This window comes from Bufo gargarizans, chromosome 2 (assembly GCF_014858855.1).
Source record: "Bufo gargarizans isolate SCDJY-AF-19 chromosome 2, ASM1485885v1, whole genome shotgun sequence".
Classification (NCBI taxonomy): domain Eukaryota; kingdom Metazoa; phylum Chordata; class Amphibia; order Anura; family Bufonidae; genus Bufo; species Bufo gargarizans.
This window is the reverse complement of record NC_058081.1, coordinates 19,655,741-19,679,069: the sequence shown is the minus strand read 5'-3', so window position 1 is coordinate 19,679,069 and position 23,329 is coordinate 19,655,741. Positions and strand designations below refer to the sequence as shown.

The 23,329-nt window shown below is 44.9% G+C and overlaps 1 protein-coding gene across 1 annotated transcript in view; it reads right to left on the bottom strand.

Annotated features, from left to right (window-relative positions):
• The window catches only part of LOC122925495 (extracellular calcium-sensing receptor-like), a 64,027-nt gene that overhangs the window by 17,916 nt on the left and 22,782 nt on the right, over window positions 1-23,329 (bottom strand). Inside the window, exon 2 of the mRNA XM_044276850.1 lies at window positions 8,933-9,193. Within this exon, the coding sequence (XP_044132785.1) occupies window positions 8,933-9,193 (261 nt within the window). The remainder of the gene's footprint in view (window positions 1-8,932; window positions 9,194-23,329) is intronic.

The following is a 23,329-nucleotide window of genomic DNA, read 5'->3' as shown; positions in this document are numbered from 1 at the left end:
GCTGTATTCCCTAGTGTGGGTCATGTGACGCTGGCCACGTCACATGACCCCAGCTAGCCAGTATTTAACAGGCAGCCTGCTGGCCACAGGTTGCCTGTTAATTAGGTTCCTGGCAATTTTTGGTTTCCTAGTATAATTACCCACTGCCTGTTCCCCCTTTACTGCTCTACTCTCCTTGTATTCTGACCCCGGCTTCCACCTGACGATTCTTTGCGGACTCCTGTTGTACTTCATTACTCTCCTGGTATTTGACATCGGCTTCTACTGACTATTCTCTGCTTATCCCGTGTTACTGCGTAGCTCTCTAGGTATTGACCCGTTCCATTCACGATCCGTTATTTTTCTGTCCTCCATGCACATATCCTAAGTTAGGGACTGCCATCCAGTTGTCCCCTGTCATCAGGACTCATGAGGCAAGTAGGCAGGGCCAAGGGTGAGGGTGGAGCGCAGTGGTCACTATCCTCCCCCTGTGTGTATGTGTACGTGACCGTTACATTAATGCTGTTGCCAAACTTTTTTGATGGGGTTTCCATAAATTTCAAACTTTTTTTATGAACCAGACACCCTCTTCTCTTCCGAGCCGGGGGTGCCTGGTTGTCTCCCATTGACTTCTATTGTATTAAATTGTATTCGAGCACACAAATTATTAAGCCGAGCACTTGGATCTGCTGAGCATAGCGATGCTCAAGCTGAACGGCAGTTCGGCCGTGCATGCTCGCTCATCACTAGTAATCATGCCACTTTGATGCAACACTACTGGCCTGGCAGGAAAGCTTTTCCAGGGCAAACTTGATGAGTTCCGGCCACAATTCATGTTTAGCTAACCAGGGGTCCAGGGGATATTGGATCTGGGGTGACAGGGTGTAGTCCAAGTATGCAACCACCTTCTAGTTCAGGTTCTGCTCCATGTCCTGCTGCTGCTCTGTGGTTTCTTCAGTTGGTGGGTGAAGAAACATTCTCATCAGAGACCTCAAGACTAAAGTTACTACTGACGGGGCTAGTGCTGCTCCTACAGTAATGGCAGCAGTCATGTCAGTAGAGCGTGGGCGCAGATGGTCCACCTGATCAGAGCTCTGTGAGGATGGCAGTGACCAACCGACTACATAGGATGTAGTTGAGTTTATCATCCCTCTCAGCAGGTTTCAAAAAGGCCCCCATTTTGGCACAGTAGTGAGGGTCTAACATGGTGGAGAGCCAGTAGTCATCCCTCTGCTAAATGGTGAAAATGCATCTGTCACTATGCAAGCAACTCAGCATTTGTGCAAGTGAATTGGAGGGACTCCCTGCCTCTATCACCACTGCATACTGCCACGTTCTGTCAAGGTCATTTGCCTGATCTTCCTCATCACACTCCAGCTCCTCATTTTCTTCCTGCTCCTCTACTGTGGCTTGTGCAGACAAACCACCAATTTCTGTATACATTTCCTGTGACTTAATGTCCTCCTCCTCTTCTTCATCCTCCTCCGCCAGTTCAGCCCCCTCAGGGCTCAGGTGGCCGTGAGATGTAGATGCTAAGGGGGTCATTTATAAAACTGGTCTAAAGTAGAACTGGTTTAGTTGCCCATAGTAACCAATCAGATTCCACCTTTCATTTTAGACAGCGAAAGGAGGAATCTCCTGCTATGGGCAAATAAGCTAGTTCTGCTTTAGACCAGTTTGATAAATGATCCCCTAAGTCTCCTTTGCCCTGGGCAGCCAGATTTATCAGCATCTGCTACAGGATGTAAATGAGTGGAATTACATTATTAATCCTGTAGTCCTGGCGACTAACAAATAAAGTGGCATTCTGAAAGGGTCTGAGCAAGGTGTCAAGCAAGCTGCCACTGGCCACTGCCACTGGCTAATAGATGTCAAGCAAGTTGCCACTGGCTAACATCGAAGTTACACAACTGTCTGCCTGCATCATCAAGAAATTGTTCACGGTCTTCCTCTTCTCATACACTCACCTAAAGAATTATTAGGAACACCTGTTCTATTTCTCATTAATGCGATTATCTAGTCAACCAATCACATGGCAGTTGCTTCAATGCATGTAGGGTTGTGGTCCTGGTCAAGACAGTCTCCTGAACTCCAAACTGAATGTCAGAATGGGAAAGAAAGGTGATTCAAGCAATTTTGAGCGTGGCATGGTTGTTGGTGCCAGACGGGCCGGTCTGAGTATTTCACAATCTGCTTAGTTATTGGGATTTTCACCCACAACCATTTCTAGGGTTTACAAAGAATAGTGTGAAAAGGGAAAAACATCCAGTATGTGGCAGTCCTGTGGGCGAAAATGCCTTGTTGATGCTAGAAGTCAGAGGAGAATGGGCCGACTGATTCAAGCTGATAGAAGAGCAACGTTGACTGAAATAACCACTCGTTACAACCGAGGTATGCAGCAAAGCATTTGTGAAGCCACAACACGCACAACCTTGAGGCGGATGGGCTACAACAGCAGAAAACCTCACCGGGTACCACTCATCTCCACTACAAATAGGAAATGGAGGCTACAATTTGCACAAGCTCACCAAAATTGGACTGTTGAAGACTGGAAAAATGGTTTCTTGAACATGACAATGAGTTCACTGTACTAAAATGGCCCCCACAGTCACCAGATCTCAACCCAATAGAGCATCTTTGGGATGTGGTGGAACGGGAGCTTCGTGCCCTGGATGTGCATCCCTCAAATCTCCATCAACTGCAAGATGCTATCCTATCAATATGGGCCAACATTTCTAAAGAATGCTATCAGCACCTTGTTTAATCAATGCCACGTAGAATTAAGGCAGTTCTGAAGGCAAAAGGGGGTCCAACACCGTATTAGTATGGTGTTCCTAATAATTCTTTAGGTGAGTGTATACTGTAGTTGGTACAACATGTGGAGGGTGGAGTTCCAACGTGTAAAAACATTGCATATGAGGCGATGTAGGGGAACACTATTCTGCCTTTGCAGCTCAAAGAGGGCTTGTTTTGCACGTAAGAGGTAAGAGTGGTAAGAGTGGCTGAAGTGCATGCACAGTTTCCTGGCCATTTTCAAGATGTCTGGCAGCTGGGTGGAAGACTTCAGGAACCGGATGACAACCAGATTAAAGACGTTCACCATGCAGTGTGCATGGGTCAGCCCTCCTTGACTCAGTGTCTTCAGAATGTTCTTCCCATTATTGGTGACCATCATTCCAATCTTCAGTTGGCGAGGAAATAGCCAGGATTCGATTTATTTTCGAAGAATGTGCTCTGCATAGGTGGTATGCTGCCAGACCAATGCCTACAGTGGAAGCTGGGGACAAGGTTGAGGTTGAGGAGGCAGAGGAGGACATTGGCACAGGAATCGCAGCTTGAGAACATGCAGGTGGCATTGCATGGGCAGGAAACACATTTACCCAGTGAGCCGTAAAGGATAGACATTGTCCTTGAACATAATTACTGCACCACACGTCAGCACTGCCGTATACTGTACCAGACAATGAGGGGCTCAAGGACAGGCCCACCTTCTGCTCATCATATGTGTGCAGCTTTTTGGAATAATGACGGCTTGGGAATCTCCACATTGGCTCGGCACAAGCAATCAGCTCTGTGAAAGGTGTAGAGTCCACCACATAGAAATAGAAGGACTGTAGTATCAGCAACTTAGCCAGGAACACGTTCAGCTTCTGCGCCGTTGAACGAGTGCACGCATACTGTTGTTTCTTTGCAATTGTCTCGGTGATCGATTGCTGGCAAAATGCGTGATGAGGAGTAGGAGGAGGAGCATCAGGACTTGTAGACATGGGAAGGGTCTTCCTTCTGCTGAGGTGGAAGAGCCCTGACTGCTTAAGAAGGTGTGGGGTCCAGTGGGAGATGCGTCAGGCTGTACCACTACATTAGTGCCACTGTTTTCTAAGGCCACTTTATGGTGACACTCGATGTGTTGATGCAAGGCCATGGTACCAACATTTGCACCCTGGCCGTGCTCCACCTTCTGCCTACAGATCCTACATACGGCCATGCTGACGTCCTCCAGCGACTTGATAAAAAATTCCCACACCAGCGAGTGTGGCATTTTACCCTCAGCAGTGCTTCATGACTGCCTGCCACTGTCTCTATGAAGCCATGTATCACTAGTTATTTCTGGAGCGATAGGCTCCTGAGTAGCAGACAGTCTACCCCAGGCACATGTGGCTACAGATATCACACTGCTGCCACCTTGCTGGCTCACAGTCATGCTTGCACCCTGCTGGCTCAGCTGCATGTTGCCACCCTACTGCTGTCTCACGGGCAAGCTGTTACCATCACCCCCTGATGATGATAATGATGAAGCCCCCTCTTCACCCTGCTCCCACGTGCGATGGGCTACATGTCTGCACATCACTTATGTCACCCTCACCAGTCTCATGGCCGCTTCCCTGACTGCTCGCAATACCTGCTCCACGCAACTCTCATTATTGCTACTTGCATACCTAAAGGAGCAAGCAGTTGACCTCTCCTACAAATCTGGGCAGGGCAGTAGCTGCTGACTGTCCTCAATAATATCTTCCTTACTGAAAAGCGGAGCAGAGCTGGCAACATACATCATTTGCCTGGCAAAAGGAGCAGAAAAGCAAAGAGGCAGGTTCACGACAGGTAAGGGCAAAGAGCTTGTTTCTGGGCCATGCCAACTAAGTGTGGTGTCTGAGGAACCCACAGACTCTTGGCTGTGGATGTATGATGTAATTTAAGATGGTGTTGAAGACCGGGTCAACTATTCCAGGAGAGCGGGATTGGTCCTCAAAAGACGACCGTGACAGTGGCACCTCTGGCCTGTTTCTGCGTCTTCTGCTAACACTCCCCACCCCTATCCTTCTTCTGCTTTTTTCTGCCAGCTAAAGCAAAATTTGTCCCACTGCCCATTCCTTTAGAGGGCCCTGGCAACTCTTTATTGGACATACAGGAACAGGAACTGTATATGTAAAGTAAGTTATTTAATGTCAATGTGGATACCCCAATAACAGTAGTATTAGACAGCTTATTTACCCAAATTTGAGAATTAAAGCGTAATAGAATTGCTAACTATGAAACAAGGTGGACACCCAATAACAGTAATATTAGACAGCTTATTCACACCAATTTAATAATCAAGGGGTAATAAAAATGTTCATCTATTAAACAAGGTAGACACTTCAATAACAGTAAAAATAGACAGCTTATTCACCCTAAATGGAGAATCAAGGTGTAATAGAATTATTTATCTATTAAACAAGGTTGACACTGTTAAATTAGATAGCTCTGTGTCCTATACAGGGATTGATGCAAAGTTGGCTGTGTCCTATGGATCCCTTCAGCTTCAGATTACAGTCCCTGCAGTCTCCCTATGCTCACCCTACAGTGTGTAAAAACTGTCCCTACAATATCCCTACACTCCCCCTTCACTGTCCCTGCAGTCTCCCTATCCAAAATCCCACAATTAAAGGCTTCTTGAACACTGTCCCTAGCACTTGTCATGTCTCTCCCTATTCTTAAATCACAGTGAAATGAAGACCGGGTGGGATTAGGCTGTGACATCACAGGGGATAGCCACCTGCTATTTGGCTGACTGCATAGCATTATGGTTCATATCGGGAACATCCTAAAACATTTAATGTGAAAATGGCTTAATGTGCCTAAACCTATCCTGGAAGTTTCATGGATTTTGGTTACCCACAAGGCAAATGAGTGACATTAAAGGGAACCTGTCATGTGGATATTTGATTATAATCTAACTAATTATATATAATCATTAACTACTAAAAAATACCTTAGATGTATTCACTTACTGGTGTGACAGATGGTTAGCTCATAATATAGACACAAATATGCCACATGCTAATGAGCTGATTTGAGTCCAGCGTGATGTCATTGAGTCCAGCGTTTATTTAATTCAGAGCTATAGCCACTCCCCTGCCCGCCTGCTGCTGATTCATATGGAAAAAAAACTGTCACTCAGCAGCAGGTGGGCAGGGAGAGTCAGGATCTCATAAATATTCATGACTCATCATTATCAGCAGGAGCTTTTCAACACAAGATGTTGGCAGATTGACTGGGTCAATTAAAGAAAATGACCCAGCATTTTGCTAAGAGAATCAGTCACTTATTTATGTTGCCCTTAGTTAGGACACCATAAAACTGGTGACAGGTTCCCTTTAAGCTTGTTTTTTTTAGGGAGCTTAATGTAACTTACAAAAAACAACTCAGATGTTAACCAATTTACCCCCAAACTTCCCATCCTACTAGACTCTCTATATGCCAACATATTCTGAAGATTTGGGGTCATTTGATAAAACATACCAAAAGGTATTCACATTAAACTATTTTATTCCTTTTTGAAAACATTTAGCTTAATGTAAAAATAGCTTAATGTACCATAATTTGCCTAAACCTCAATTAATTGCCTTGACACTTTGCACAACCTCTAAGATCTCAGCTTCACAACTCTATCCTGGAAGTTTCATGGATTTTTGTTACCCACAAGGCAAATGAGTGACATTAAGCTTGTTTTTTGGGGAGCTTAATGTGGCTTAATGTACAAAAAACAACTCAGATATATAGGAGCACAGGCTGACACTGGTTATTAGAGCAACAGCTGAATAGTGATAGGCATGAGATCTTCAGTAGGAGAAACACCAGACTGGCTCCTGGGGTTCATTTCAGTACCATGTACCTTCGGTAGACATCCAGGTTCTCTGGTCCTCCTCAATCAGCATGTGAGGCCTCCTGTAGGCTTCAGTCCTAGTCAAACTTTTCCTACACTTGAGCATTCCCACCCTCAGACCAAATCTGGAGAGAGACTGAACTAAGACCTGGAAAAAGATGGCAACCGCATAAATTTATAACCAGCCTTGGTAGCAGGGTGCACATGGGAAGGCTTACAACAATAGAAAACACAAAAAATCCCCAGCACACCTGCCAGCTGGCCTGCAACAAAACAAATTACCCTGTCTAACAGGATACATTAAAAGCTGAGGTTTTAGTTGCACAAACCTTTGGCCAAAAATATTAAGAAGCCACTATGTAGTGTGGTCCTAGCTCTATTTATATGAGTCTCCAAATGGGAGCATATTGATTCAGTCAATAAATTAAATGCAGGTGTACCTGGAGGTAGCCTACTCCTCCTCACCAGGTGCAGGGACTCATTGGAGGCCCAGCAACCACAAAGGAATGCTGGGATCCCCAATGAGTCACCATATCCAAGATATACTATGACCTGAGCCGGAGCTATGGCTGATCCTGCGGCTAGCTTTGTGAATAATCCTTTACATTTCTAATAGCCGTTGCACAAAAGGTAGTAGGGGCTATGCGAGCCTAACGTCACTCAATAAGAGAACTTAGGTTGTGCTAATTTTGAAGGCAATTAATTGAGGTTTATGAGAAAAAATAGTAGGTAAACGAGGGGCACTCCGTATAAGGGAATACAAGCAGCAAGTGAATAATGGCTAGAATTTATTATTCCTATACACAAGCCAATGCATCAAACAATAACAATGTTAAAAACATCCATAAAATATGATAAAATGCATAAAATAAAATGGGTATTTATTTTATTTTATGCATTTTATCATATTTTATGGATGTTTTTAACATTGTTATTGTTTGATGCATTGGCTTGTGTATAGGAATAATAAATTCTAGCCATTATTCACTTGCTGCTTGTATTCCCTTATACGGAGTGCCCCTCGTTTACCTACTATTTTTTCTGATCTATTTGTGCGGTCTGGGTGGACCGAGAGGTGAGCACCCTTATCTATTCGGTCTATAGGTGAGCCACTGATTTACACTAGTTTTCTCAATTAATTGAGGTTTATGTACATTAAGCTCTTTTTACATTAAGCTGTTTACATAATATGTTTTAGGATGGGAATAAAATAGTTTAATGTGAATAACTTTTGGTATGTTTTCTCAAATGACCCAAAATCTTCAGAATATGTATAGGAAGTTTGGGGGAAATCGGTTAAAGGGTTTCTGTCACCTGAAAAATGGGTATTAAGCTGGCTGACATTAGCGATGTGCTAATGTCAGCTGAACATAACTATATTAGTGCCATCTCACTGCCTAAAACCTTTATTGAGAAAAACGAACTGTTATAATATGCTAATTAGCCTCTAGGAGCAGGGGGGGGGGGGGGGGCGTTGCAACTGCTCCTAGAGGCTCAGTTTGCCCAACTTTTTTAACGCCCTTCGTCTCTTGATTGACACGGCCAGGGCAGCGCTGCTCCCCTCCCGCCGGCCGTGTCTAATAAGAAAATCTCGCGCCTGCGCCGTCCCGTTCAATGCCCCCCCCCCCTGCTCCTAGAGGCTAATTAGCATATTATAAAAGCACTAATATAGGTATGTTCAGCTGACATTAGCACATTGCTGATGTCATCCAGCTTAATACCCATTTTTCAGGTGACAGAAACCCTTTAACATCTAAGTTGTTTTTGTACATTAAGCCACATTAAGCTCCCCAAAAAACAAGCTTAATGTCACTCATTTGCCTTGTGGGTAGCCAAAATTCATGACACTTCCAGGATAGGTTTGTGAAGCTGAGATCTTAGGTTGTGCAAAGTTTCAAGGCAATTAATTGAGGTTTAGGCACATTATGGTACATTAAGCTACAGTAAGCCATTTTTACATTAAATGTTTTAGGATGTCCCTTCATATCACGTTCCCAAGCTTCTTATTTTCACTTTGTAAAATGTGTAGCTGCCATTATAGTAATAATATATATATATATATATATTTTTATTTTTTTTTGCGAGAGGAAAATCAGATTTGTTGTGAATTGAATTTTTCCTAAATTTCAGATCGAATTCCACTTAGGATGTTTCAATTCACTTAAAACTAGTAAAGGCACTAACACAAGGCACCATGCAGCATCATCCAACTTCATGCTAGGCTAGATGTTAACCGTCATGAATGTATCTGGGGTCAAATACAGTTTAATTAATGAATATTCTTTTTAAAAACATTTAAGCTCCACTTACTTGTGGATACCTGATAACGCCCAGAATGTGAGCCATGAGCATTGAGAATGTTGATGTACTGTATCCAATGAAAGCAGCCAGTCGATTCCTCTTTTGGCACTGATAATTTAGTATAGCTCTGTTCTGGCCTGTTATCATCCATAAGGTGCCTTCAAGTTCCTTCTGGAGAACTCGACAAGAATCATAGATCTGGAAGCCCATAGTGATGTTGGGGAGAATGTTGGGATCGTTGTTGATCTCCTTCATTACATACCTTATGATCTGTAAGAGAAGATATCGTTCCAGGGGAAATCTGCAAGAATGAACATTTAGAGAACTGGAATTACTGTAAGTAATACCGGATATTGGCCAAAAATTTGTAGACTCTGGCATTCTATAGAAATGCTGGAGATAAGCCCTTTACTCAACTATCTTCTGCAGTTCCGTAGACTTTGAATGGAGTGGCAGCAAGCATGTTTGACCTTCACTTAATTCAAACAGAGGACATCAATCCAAAAAAAGTGGGTCCCAGACACATCACCTGTGGATAGGTGATAAGTTTCAATCATGGGTCAATCCCATCAATCTTTACACTGCAGTGAGAATGTGGCTGTGCATTACAGACACACTCCACACCAGTGAGTACATGAGCCCACTACAATGTCCATACAGCTGTCTTTCTTGATGTTCTATTAAGTCACTGTGTTTAAAGGGGTTATCCCATGTTGGATGTAAATAATGATTCTCAAACATCATATAGTATAGACTCTTTCTAACAAAGCTAGAACCCGCTTGGTACCTCTTGTAGATCGAAATCCTATCCCCTTTCAATTGCTTTGCTAGATTTATTTCAAGCTAACAGCACAGGTGGCGAGTAGAGTTGAGCGAACACCTGGATGTTCGGGTTCGAGAAGTTCGGCCGAACTTCCCGGAAATGTTCGTGTTCGGGATCCGAACCCGACCCGAACTTCGTCCCGAACCCGAACCCCATTGAAGTCAATAGGGACCCGAACTTTTCGGCACTAAAAAGGCTCTAAAACAGCCTAGGAAAGGGCTAGAGGGCTGCAAAAGGCAGCAAAATGTAGTTAAATCCCCTGCAAACAAATGTGGATAGGGAAATGAATAAAAATAAAAATTAAAATTAACCAATATCAATTGGAGAGAGGTCCCATAGCAGAGAATCAGGCTTCATGTCATAGCAGAGAATCATGCTTCATGTCACCCAACACTGAAACAGGCCACTGTCAGATATTTTTAGGCCCCGGCACCCAGATGGCCACAGATGGCGTTGCGCAGTGCACACTTGATTTGATCAGATACTTGGTTGTGCAGGGAAGGCACGGCTCTCTTGGAGAAGTAGTGGCGGCTCGGAACAACATACTGTGGGACAGCAAGCGACATGAGCTGTTTGAAGCTGTCTGTGTCCACCAGCCTAAATGACAGCATTTCATAGGCCAGTAGTTTAGAAATGCTGGCATTCAGGGCCAGGGATCGAGGGTGGCTAGGTGGGAATTTACGCTTTCTCTCAAATGTTTGTGAGATGGAGAGCTGAACGCTGCCGTGTGACATGGTTGAGATGCTTGGTGACGGAAGTCGTGGTGTTCCTGGTACATCCTCTGTTTGCTGAACGTTGGCAGGTGCCAACGTTCCACCAGAGGCGGAGGAAGAGGCCGATGCGGCAGAAGAGGCCAAGGCGGCGGCAGCAGCAGAAGAGGTAGCGGGGGGAGCCTGAGTGAGTTCCTTGTTTTTAAGGTGTTTACTCCACTGCAGTTCATGCTTTGCATGCAGGTGCCTGGTCATGCAGGTTGTGCTAAGGTTCAGAACGTTAATGCCTCGCTTCAGGCTCTAATGGCACAGCGTGCAAACCACTCAGGTCTTGTCATCAGCACATTGTTTGAAGAAGTGCCATGCCAGGGAAATCCTTGAAGCTGCCTTTGGGGTGCTCGGTCCCAGATGGCGGCGGTCAGTAGCAGGCGGAGTCTCTTGGCGGCGGGTGTTCTGCTTTTGCCCACTGCTCCATCTTTTGCTACGCTGTTGGCTCGGTCTCACCACTGCCTCTTCCTCCGAACTCTGAAAGTCAGTGGCACGACCTTCATTCCATGTGGGGTCTAGGACCTCATCGTCCCCTGCATCGTCTTTCACCCAGTCCTCCTCCCTGACCTCCTGTTCAGTCTGCACACTGCAGAAAGATGCAGCAGTTGGCACCTGTGTTTCGTCATCATCAGAGACGTGCTGAGGTGGTATTCCCATGTCCTCATCATCAGGAAACATAAGTGGTTGTGCGTCAGTGCATTCTATGTCTTCCACCGCTGGGGAAGGGCTAGGTGGATGCCCTTGGAAACCCTGCCAGCAGAGTCTTCAAACAGCATAAGAGACTGCTGCATAACTTGAGGCTCAGACAGTTTCCCTGATATGCATGGGGGTGATGTGACAGACTGATGGGCTTGGCTTTCAGGCGCCATCTGTGCGCTTTCTTCAGAAGACTGGGTGGGAGATAATGTGAATGTGCTGGATCCACTGTTGGCCACCCAATTGACTAATGCCTGTACCTGCTCAGGCCTTACCATCCTTAGAACGGCATTGGGCCCCACCAAATATCGCTGTAAATTCTGGCGGCTACTGGTACCTGAAGTAGTTGGTTCACTAGGACGTGTGGCTGTGGCAGAACAGCCATGTCCTCTCCCAGCACCAGAGGGTCCACTAACACCACCACGACCATGTCCACGTCCGCGTCCCTTCTAGAAGTTTTCCTCATTATTACCGTTCACCACAATAAGAAAAAAATTATTTGGCCCAATGTATTGAATTCAAATGCAGGCCTTTTTTTACAGGCACCTAACACTATCTGGCTATCTATTTAGGTACCGTATTACACTAATACAGGCACAGCAGTAACGACAGATTTAGCTGAATATAAATTGTAGGCCTATTATTTAGGCGCTGGGTGACAGGTATACGTTTACGGACAGAATTAGACTTGGAAATGCACGGTAGCGTGTGAAGTTATTGAGGATGACCCTATCTGCACCTTCAATCTAATATACCCTTTTATGGATAGATTTAAAGTAGGCCTGATACAGCAGAAACCACTGATTTAGGGAATTGCTAAGTTGGGAATTGTATTTCAACCCAGAACAAAAATATATCCTTTGCCAGACAGCAGACAGTATTACAATTGGCTAGCCACAGCTGAAACACCAGATTTAGGGTACTGCTATTTCGGCAATTGTATTTCACCCCTCAATAAAATAGCAAGCACAGCCAAGCCCCTGATGTAGGATATGGAAAAAAAAAACAACACACTATTGATGGTTAAATGGACTTGGTGTCAGCTTGTGCTGGCGCACCACAAGACACAAAATGGCCGCCGATCACCCCAGAAAAAAGTGACTGAAAAACGCTCTGGGCAGCCTAAAAATAGTGAGCAATTGAATAGCAGAAGATGAATGATTCACAGCTGTAGATCGATCACTTCATTAAGTGTTTTTGCTGAGTAAATCCCTGTCTAGTGCCTAATCTCGCCCTAACAGCAGCAGCTGCATCCTTTCCCTACACTGATCAGAGCAGAGTGACGTGCGGCGCTACGTGACTCCAGCTTAAATAGAGGCTGGGTCACATGCTGCACTGGCCAATCACAGCCATTCCAATAGTAGGCATGGCTGTGGTGGCCTCTTGGAGCAAGTAGTATGACGCTTGTTGATTGGCTGCTTTGCAGCCTTTCAAAAAGCGCCAAGAAAGCGCCGAACACCGAACCCGGACTTTTACGAAAATGTTCGGGTTCGGGTCCGTGCCACGGACACCCCAAAATTTGGTACGAACCCGAACTATACAGTTCGGGTTCGCTCATACCTAGTGGCGAGTCCTTTCTCAGGGGGCATTTCTTTTTTACTGAAGTTCTTTCTCTCCCGCCTCAGGAGAGGTGTTCTTTCTCAGGGGTTATAACTAGAGATGAGCAAATTTCTCAAAAATTCGATTCGGCTGGTTCGTAGAATTTCCCAAAAAGATTTGATTTGATCCAAATTTTTTTGTGGTGAATCCCATTAAAAAAACTGCTATTTCCTGGCTGCAGAGAGCCTGTATAGTGGTGTAGAACACTGTGCTTTGCAGTAACACGCATAAGGAGTCAGCTGTGCTAGTGAAACAATACTGTGAGCCAGTATGACATGCAGATGACAGACGTCACTCATAGAATCACTGCACACTTCACTTATTTGGGCAGTTACGGGACCAAAACTGACAAATTAACTTAAGTGTGAACTCAGCTTTACAGGTCAATGTTAGCATTAGGTATAAAGAACAGTGAAGAGGCCCAAGATCCTACTATAGCATGAAAGAGCTCAATCCTTTTACAGTCGTCAGCTGATTCCATGTTGATTTTTTTTACAGAATCTGTTCTATTACTTATACCAGTAGAGCACCCCTGACAGAGTGGAGAGGGTGTCAGCAGTAAGTTTGTGTTGATGTCACTGTTTATTTTGACCTTTCTCTGATACGTCAGAACAATAACCCCCAAAAATCGGATCCTGTCTGTTTAGCATCCGGCTTTATTCGGTGAGCATTTGGTCAGTAATCCATCACTATTATATAGTGTTGGGGTGGCAGCAGCATGAGGAGACCACAGCATGGCCCAGTGACATAGTGGTGAGGTGGCATCACAATGAGGAGACCACAGAGTGGCACAATGACACAGAGTGTGGAGGTGGCATCAGCATCATGAGGAGGCCATAGAGTGGCACATTGACAAAGTGTGAAGGAGGCAGCAGCAGCATGAGGAGACCACAGAGTGGCAAGGTGACATAGTGTGGAAGTGACAGCAGCACGAAGAGACCACAGGGTGGCACAATGGCCGTAGTGTGGAGGTGGCAGCAGCAGCAGCATGAGAAGGCCACAGACTGGCTCAAAGACACAGTTGTGAGTTGGCAGCAGCATGAGGAGACCACAGAGTCGCCAGTGACATAGTTGTGAGTAGTGTTGAGCCCGAATATTCGAATCGCAAATTTTAATCGCGAATATCGCCACTTCGAGAATTTGCAAATATTTAGAATATACTGCTATATATTTGTATTCACAAATATTCTAATCGCTAATTTTTATCGCGATTATATTACATTGCCGATTTTCGCAATCAAAAAAATTATGGATGGAGATCACTTATTTTCTCATTTGCGAATTTATGGCGAATATTCAGCCAAAAATTTGTGAAATATAGCAAATTCGAATATTGCCTATGCAATTTGCTGGTGTAACTGGGCAGGAACCATATTTACCCAGTGGGCTGTAAAGGACATGTATTGTCCCTGACCGTAGTTACAGCTCCACACGTCGGCGCTGCCGTGCACTTTGGTAGACACCAGTAGCCTCAAGGACTGACCAACCTTCTGTTCTACATATTTGTGCAGGGCTGGTACTGCCTTTTTCACAAAGAAATGTCGGCTTGGGACTCTCCATTTCGGCTCGGCACAAGCCATCAGTTCTCTGAAAGGTGCAGAGTCCACCACTTAGAAAGGGAGGGACTGCAGTACCAGTTACTTGGCCAGGAGCACGTTCAGCTTCTGTGCCATAAGATGACCACACGCGTATTGCTGTCTCTTGGCAATCGCTTCGGTGATTGACTGCTGAAAAACTGCCACACCTCAGAGTAGGTGATTTTACCCTCAACACTCCACACTAACTGACAGCTATGGCCGCTGCCTCCGTGAACCCCTGCACCACTACTTTCCGGGCAGGTAGGCTCCTGTGAAGTGGATAGTCTACCTCGGGCACGTTTGGCTCCCGACCTCCCACTGCTGCCACCATGCTGACTCCTGGCCACTCTACCGACTTGCTGGCTCTGCTGCTGCCTAACAAACAAGCTGCCACCCTCTCCTCCTGATGATGACGAAGCCCCTTCGTCACCCGGCTCCCAATTGCGATCGGCTACATCATTATTCAGTACTGTCTGCATGTCACTGATATCCTCCTCAATGGTCTCTGAGCAAGGAGCATGACCGCTCGCAACACCAGCGGGGGATGTCTTCTCCAGATCTTGGCTGGCAGTAGCTGTTGATTGTCCTCTAGTAGCTCGTCCTCACTGTATGGTGGAGCTGATCCCACAGCATATAATACTTGTCTGGCTGAGGGAACAGAAAAGTACAGAGGCAGGTTGAGGACAGGTGAGGGCACAGAGCCTGCTCTAGTGCTATGCCAACTAAGGGTCGTGTCTGACGAACCCACCGACTCTTGGCTGGGGGTGTCTGATGTCACTTGGGACGAAGTTGAAGACCGAGTCAACCATTCAACCACTGCTGGGTTGCCTGTCAAGACAAGACCGCTAGATGACACCGGGAGCTCAGGCATCTTGAAGTGACTCCTGCTAACATGCCCCTTTACTCTGCTGCGACCTGTGCACGCGCCAGAAACATTGAGGACTTTGCCCCTCCCCTGTGAAGGGCCTGGCACTTCTCTGTCTGACATACTGTTAGATCAAATAACACCTTTCTTTCCCTAATACACCCCAAAAAAGGCTGTAATTTTGTCACTTCACCACACAACAGCAAATTACCCTTTTTCCCCACTAATACACCACAAAAAAGGCTTTAGTACATATAACTGCACCGCTGAAGGGCAAATAAGACGTACAAATATTTCATAGTAATACACCCTGTTATTGGCTGTATCGCACAGCACTTGCACTCCAATAACAAGCAAGGTTTCCTGGAATTACAGAGGTATAATCTATTGCAAACCCGAAAGCAGCAGTATAATGGCAATTTGGGTCCCCAGTCAGTGCAGCAAGGTGTAATAGGCTTGTTCCTATTACCCAGGCTATACACTCTTCTATTGGACCCTGTTCTCCTTTCATAGTGTGGAATAATTCCTCCCTATCCTTTCCCTACACTTCTAATGAACTTTCCCTGAACTTCTATTCAGCCCAAAAAAAAGTTTTTAAGTATTTTCTACCACTTTCCCTAGCGCCTGCTTATGTCTCTCCCTGCACCAAGTACACTGGAAAATGGCAGAATCCAAGATGTCTGAGGCTATTTATAGGGCTATGACATCACAGGGCTGGCTGCTGATTGGCTGAATGCATGGCATTATGGGTGATCCCTTGTTCCCAGAGTTCTTTGCTCCATGTCCTAACACGTGCAGCAGCCATTTTAGGAAAAAATGTGATTCATTACCACGAAGCATAAGGAAATTTGGATTCGGTGCAAATCAAATTTTTTCTGAATTTCGGATCGAATTCCACTTCGTCAACCTCGATTCGCTCATCTCTATTTATAACCTTTCTGTAGCAGCTATCTTTCTGTAACTATGACAGCTTCTAACAGTAGATCCTGGTGACAGTTGAACGATGGAACTGAACATGTGTGACCACCTCAGCAGGGTTACAGAGGTGGACAAAGAAATGAGGAAAAGAACAAACAGCAGGTATCACTATAAACATACATTTTAGTTATTAACCACAGTTAGTGATTCTATACTACATTTTCAACTACATGCAAATTACAAAAGTAATCAGATCCAGGTGCTGGTCTGAAAAATCTAGAAAGTTTTTCTTGGGACAACCCCTTTAACCCCTTAAGGACACAGCCCTATTTCACCTTAAGGACCAGGCCATTTTTTGCAAATCTGACCACTGTCACTTTAAGTGCTGATAACTTTAAAACGCTTTGACTTACCCAGGCTGTTCTGAGATTGTTTTTTCGTCGCATATTGTACTTCATGACACTGCTAAAATTGGGTCAAAAAAGTTAATTTTTTTGCATAAAAAAATACCATATTTACCAAAAATTTTGAAAAATTTGCAAATTTCAAAGTTTCAGTTTCTCTACTTCTGCAATACATAGTAATACCCCCAAAAATTGTGATGACTTTACATTCCCCATATGTCTACTTCATGTTTGTAGCATTTTGGGAATGATATTTCATTTTTTGGGGATGTTACAAGGCTTAGAAGTTTAGAAGCAAATTTTGAAATTTTCGGAAATCTTCAAAATCCCACTTTTTATGGACCAGTTCAGGTTTGAAGTCACTTTGTGAGGCTTACATAATAGAAACCACCCAAAAATGACCCCATTCTAGAAACTACACCCCTCAAGGTATTCAAAACTGTTTTTACAAACTTTGTTAACCCTTTAGGTCTTCCACAACACTTCATGGCAAATGGACATACATTTTTAGAATTTAGATTTTTGGGAAAATTTTCCAATATAATCAATTTTTTCCTGGAAAAAAACAAGGGTTAACTGCCAAACAAAACTCAAAATGGGTTGCCCTGATTCTGTAGTTTGCAGAAACACCCCATATGTGGTCGTAAACTACTGTTTGGCCGAACGGGAGGACATAGAAGGAGGGGAACACCATATGGGTTTTGGAAGGCAGATTTGGCAGGACTGGTTTTGTTTATACCATGTCCCATTTGAAGCCCCCTGTTGCACCCCTAGAATAGAAATTTCAAAAAAGTGACTCCATCTAAGAAAGTACACCCCTCAAGGTATTCAAAACTGGGTTTACAAACTTTGTTAACCCTTTAGGTGTTCCACAAGAGCTATTGGCAGATGGAGAAACAATTTAGAAATTTCTATTTTTTGGAAAATTTTCCAATATAATCAATTTTTTCCAGGAGTAAAACAAGGGTTAACTGCCAAACAAAACTCAAAATGGGTTGCCCTGATTCTGTAGTTTGCAAAAACACCCCATATGTGGTCGTAAACTACTGTTTGGCCGAACGGGAGGACATAGAAGGAGGGGAACACCATATGGGTTTTGGAAGGCAGATTTGGCAGGACTGGTTTTGTTTATACCATGTCCCATTTGAAGCCCCCTGTTGCACCCCTAGAATAGAAATTTCAAAAAAGTGACTCCATCTAAGAAAGTACACCCCTCAAGGTATTCAAAACTGGGTTTACAAACTTTGTTAACCCTTTAGGTGTTCCACAAGAGTTATTGGCAGATGGAGAAACAATTTAGAAATTTCTATTTTTTGGAAAATTTTCCAATATAATAAATTTTTTCCAGGAGTAAAACAAGGGTTAACTGCCAAACAAAACTCAAAATGGGTTGCCCTGATTCTGTAGTTTGCAAAAACACCCCATATGTCGTCGTAAACTACTGTTTGGCCGAACGGGAGGACATAGAAGGAGGGGAACACCATATGGGTTTTGGAAGGCAGATTTTGCAGGACTGGTTTTGTTTATACCATGTCCCATTTGAAGCCCCCTGTTGTACCCCTAGAATAAAAATTTCAAAAAAAGTGACTCCATCTAAGAAAGTACACCCCTCAAGGTATTCAAAACTGGGTTTACAAACTTTGTTAACCCTTTAGGTGTTCCACAAGAGTTAATGGCAGATGGAGAAACAATTTAGAAATTTCTATTTTTTGGAAAATTTTCCATTTTAACCCATTTTTTCCAGCAATAAAGTAAGGGTTAACAGCCAAACAAAACTCAATATGGGTTGCCCTGATTCTGTAGTTTGCAAAAACACCCCATATGTGGTCGTAAACTACTGTTTGGCCAAACGGGAGCACGTAGAAAGAGGGGAACGCCATATGGGTTTTGGAAGGCAGATTTTGCAGGACTGGTTTTGTTTATACCATGTCCCATTTGAAGCCCCCTGTTGCACCCCTAGAATAGAAATTTCAAAAAAGTGACTCCATCTAAGAAAGTACACCCCTCAAGGTATTCAAAACTGGGTTTACAAACTTTGTTAACCCTTTAGGTGTTCCACAAGAGTTAATGGCAGATGGAGAAACAATTTAGAAATTTCTATTTTTTGGAAAATTTTCCATTTTAACCCTTACTTTATTACTGAAAAAAATGGGTTAACAGCCAAACAAAACTCAAAATGGGTTGCCCTGATTCTGTAGTTTGCAGAAACACCCCAAATGTGGTCGTAAACTACTATTTGGCTAAACGGCAGGACATAGAAGAAGGGGAACGCCATACGGTTTTTGGAAGGCAGATTTTGCTGGACTGGTTTATTTACACCATGTACCCTTTCAAGCCCCCTGATGCACCCCTAGAGTAGAAACTCCATAAAAGTGACCCCATCTAGGAAACTACGGGATAAGGTGGTTGTTGATTTGGTACTATTTTAGGGGTAAATATGATTTTTGGTTGCTCTATATTACACTTTTTTGAGGCAAGGTAACAAAAAAATTAAATTCTAAAATTTTTCTACATTTGCTATTTAGTTTTGTGGAACACCTAAAGGGTTAACAAAGTTTATAAAGTAACTTTTGAATACCTTGAGGGGTGTAGTTTCTTAGATGGGGTCACTTTTTTGGAGTTTCTAGTCTAGGCTACATCAGGGGGGGCTTCTAATGGGACGTGGTGTCAAAAAAAAAAACTGTCCATCAAAATCTGCCTTCCAGAAACCATATGGAGTTCCCTTCGTTCTATGCCCTGCCGTGCGGCTATATAGCCATTTACGACCACATATGGGGTGTTTCTGCAAACTACAGAATCAGGGCCATAAATATTGAGTTTTTTTTGGCTGTTAACCCTTGCTTTATTACTGGAAAAAAAGGATTCAAATGGAAATTTTGCCCAAAAATGGGTGTTTTGGCACCGTTTTTATTTTATATTTTTAACACCGTTCATCCGAGGGGTTTGGTCAAATGTTATTTTTATAGCGACGACTTTTACGCACGCGACGATGCCCAATATGTATGGCTCTCAGACTTTGGAGACACTAAGCAGGCATCCTAAAACTGCGGCCCTCCAGATGTTGTAAAACTACAATTCCCACCATGCCCTGCTGATGGCTGTAGGTTGTCTGGGCATGCTGGGAGTTATAGTTTTACAACATCTGGAGGGCCGCAGTTTGAGGATGCCTGCACTAAAACTAATATTTTTTTGGGGAAAAAAAATTGTTTCTGTGTCTCCAAAGTCTGAGAGCCATAGTGTTTTATGTTCTCTAGGGGACTGTTGGAGATTATAAAAATTTAGTACTCCATGGAAGTGTGATACTCCCTGAAGCAATCGATAATGCAGAGGCCCGGATGATCGGGGCAAGTGTCACACTGAGTAGTGGTGTCCTTCCGTATCCCCCTCTTGTGACACACTCTGCATCTTTTTTGGGTTCGTCCCTTCTTTCCAGTATGGGGGACCACACCTGGAAAGTGTTGGCCAGGGACGATCCGGGCGCCTCCAGTTCCCGAGGTACTCCGGCCTGCTCTTTCCCGGTCCGAAAAGATCAGGTCTTTGAGGACTGCCTCATAGAATTGGAGGAATGTCCCTGTGCTGCCAGCGCTTCGGGATAGTACAAAAGAGTTGTACATGGCAACCTGCACCATGTAGACCGCAACTTTTTTGTACCATGCCCGGGTTTTGCGCATGGCATTATATGGCTTGAGGACTTGATCAGAGAGATCAACTCCTCCCATATACCGATTGTAGGCGACGATACAATCGGGCTTGAGGACCGTTGCCGTGGTACCTCGCACAGAGACTGGGGTGGTGCTGTTACCGTGGATTGTGGACAGCATAAGGACATCCCTCTTGTCCTTATACCTGACCAGCAACAGGTTTCCACTGGTAAGTGCACGGGTCTCACCCCTGGGGATAGGTACCTGGAGGGGGTGGGCAGGGAGGCCGCGTTGATTTTTCCGCACGGTCCCACAAGCGAACGTGGATCTGACGGCAAGGGACCTGAACAAGGGAATGCTGGTATAAAAGTTGTCCACGTACAAGTGGTAACCCTTATCCAGCAGTGGGTACATAAGGTCCCACACGAGTTTCCCGGTAACACCCAGAGTGGGGGGACATTCTGGTGGTTGAATCCGGGAATCTCGCCCCTCGTACACACGAAATTTGTAAGTGTACCCTGAGGTACTCTCACAAATTTTGTATAGCTTCACGCCATACCTCGCCCGCTTTGTGGGAATGTATTGGCGGAAACTGAGTCTCCCCTTGAACGCAACGAGAGACTCATCAACCGCGACCTCCCTTCCAGGTACGTAGGCCTGCTGAAATGTGGCCCCAAAGTGATCGATGACCGGCCGTATCTTGTACAGCCGGTCATAGGCAGGATCACTTCGGGGGGGACATGCTGCATTATCGGAATAATGCAGACATTTCCGGATGGCCTCAAACCGGGAGCGTGTCATGGCCGTACTGTACAGTGGGGTCTGGTATAGGACGTCCCCACTCCAGTACAGCCTGACACTGGGTTTTTGCACTAGACCCATATGCAGCACGAGGCCCCAAAATGTCCTCATCTCGGCTGCACTGACCGGCGTCCAGCCACCGGGTCTAGCCAAAAATGAGCCCGGGTTTTGAGCGACGAACTGTTGGGCGTACAGATTCGTCTGCTCCACCATCAGATTCACCAGTGGGTTACTGAAAAAAAAACTAAAAAAGTCTATTTTAGTAAACCCCACTGTGGGAATCTGGATTCCAGGATTGCCAGCGAAATCCGGAATCTCAGGCTCAAAGTCCACTGGGGGACACCAGCTAAGTTCATCGGCAGGGGGCTCCGGTGAACTTATTTGGTGGGCCGGGAAACCAGTACGAACCCCAGGGCGGCTCGTACTAGGGTGGGCCACAGGATCCCTAGCATGTGTGGCCCCTGGCTCCGCCTGGCGGCGTCTCCGCTGCCTTGGTGGCTCATCGTCATCCGATGATGATGAGGAGGATGCGGATGACAAAAGGAACGTGGGGTCATCCTCATCCTCACTGGGGCTCTCAGAGTCGGAGGCAATCTGGGCATATGCCTCCTCGGCCGAGAACACCCGGCGGGCCATGGGTGTGTGTGTGTGCGTGTGTATGTGCGTGCGTGTAAACCTTTATTCTATGTGCGTGTGTGTGGGGGCACGGGTGTTCACGTACTAAAAGTCCAGGCAAAAAAAATGGGCAAGTGTTAGAAAAAAAAAAAATAAAAGTTCAAACTTGCTGATCAGCGGTTCAACGCTGATCAGCGGTCGGTGGGGTGGTGGGGCGGTGGGGCGGGCGATGCGCTAACAGTGGACGGACGCTAAAAAGTGCCGGCCAGTCAGCGCACGCAGAAAAAAAAAAGTGGTGGTGGGGGGGTCTGGTGGGGGGGGGGGGGGGGGGGCTGGTGGTGAGGGGGGGGCTGGTGGTGGGGGGGATGCGGGGGGGGCAAGTGGCAGGGGGGTCTGGGGTCTGGTAGCTGAAAAAAAAAAGTTTGGAATAAATGTGATTTTTTTTTTTTTTTTTTTTTCTAACTTTTCCCTTCTATCCCTGCCTAAAGGTGCCTCTCCCTCACTGACCCTAACCTACCTGGGTGGCGATGGGTGCAGGAGGGTGATGGATGGCGATTAGGGGGACACAGGAGCTGGTGCTGGACGATGCTGCCGGGTGCTCGTGCAGAACAGGAAGAGGAGGGGAGAGAGGAGCGCAGGAAGTTTGAATCTCGCGCCTCTCTCCCCTGCACCAATCAGCACCCTGGACAGCGGCGTTCAGCACCAGGGCCAGCTCCGCCTCTGCAAATCCTCGGACTGCGATTGGTGGTGTAAAATTACGCCACCGATCGCAGTCTTTTTCCGGTTCATCGGGTCACAGGACACCCGAATGGACCGGAAACGCAGAAAACCGCAGGTCTGAATTGACCTGCGGTTTTCTGCGATCGTCGATGCGGGGGGGTCAAATGACCCCCCCCTGCATTGTTACAGGATGCCGGCTGAATGATTTCAGCCGGCATCCCGTTCCGATTAACCCCCGCGGCGCCGGCATCGCTATTTAAAGCCATGACGTACCGGTACGTCATGTGTCCTTAAGGACTCGGGAAACATGCCGTACCGGTACGTCATGTGTCCTTAAGGGGTTAAAGGGGCAAAATATATTTTTTTAATTTTTAACAAATAATATTTTTATTTTTTTTAAAGATCGCCAATTTCTTACTTCCTACAGATGAATTCTGGCGGCTTCTCTTGGTACGTTATCTTATTATTCACTTTGTCTACATGTAGAGGTAATACTACTCCAACCATGATGTCTCCACTCCACAATATGCTCGTCTGGTCTGCAGCATTCAGAGTACAGCTCTGTCCATTGGAAGGTAAGGACGCTGCAAAGTAATGCTGAGCGAGGTGCCATAATATCTTGTAGAAAAACATCTCCAGCCTGTTAGAAATAAAATGCAAAAAACATAATGAACAAAATTATCGTTATTAGCAACTCATATACATAAGAATATAAGAACATAAATTACAAAAAATTATATAATAATCATAAAATAATACAGATTATTACTAAGAAAAATGAGAGAAAAAAAAACTATTATTGTTATTATTATTATTACATTAGATACATAATAATTAAATAATACATGGAAAACCATAACAAACACATTAAGATATCACCATGGATAATTACCAGACTACATGGATGTCCAAATAAATCTTTGTTTTGATGCAGTTCTTAAAGCCAGTTTTCGGGTTTATCATAAATGGACGGGTAGTATTGTTTTGTG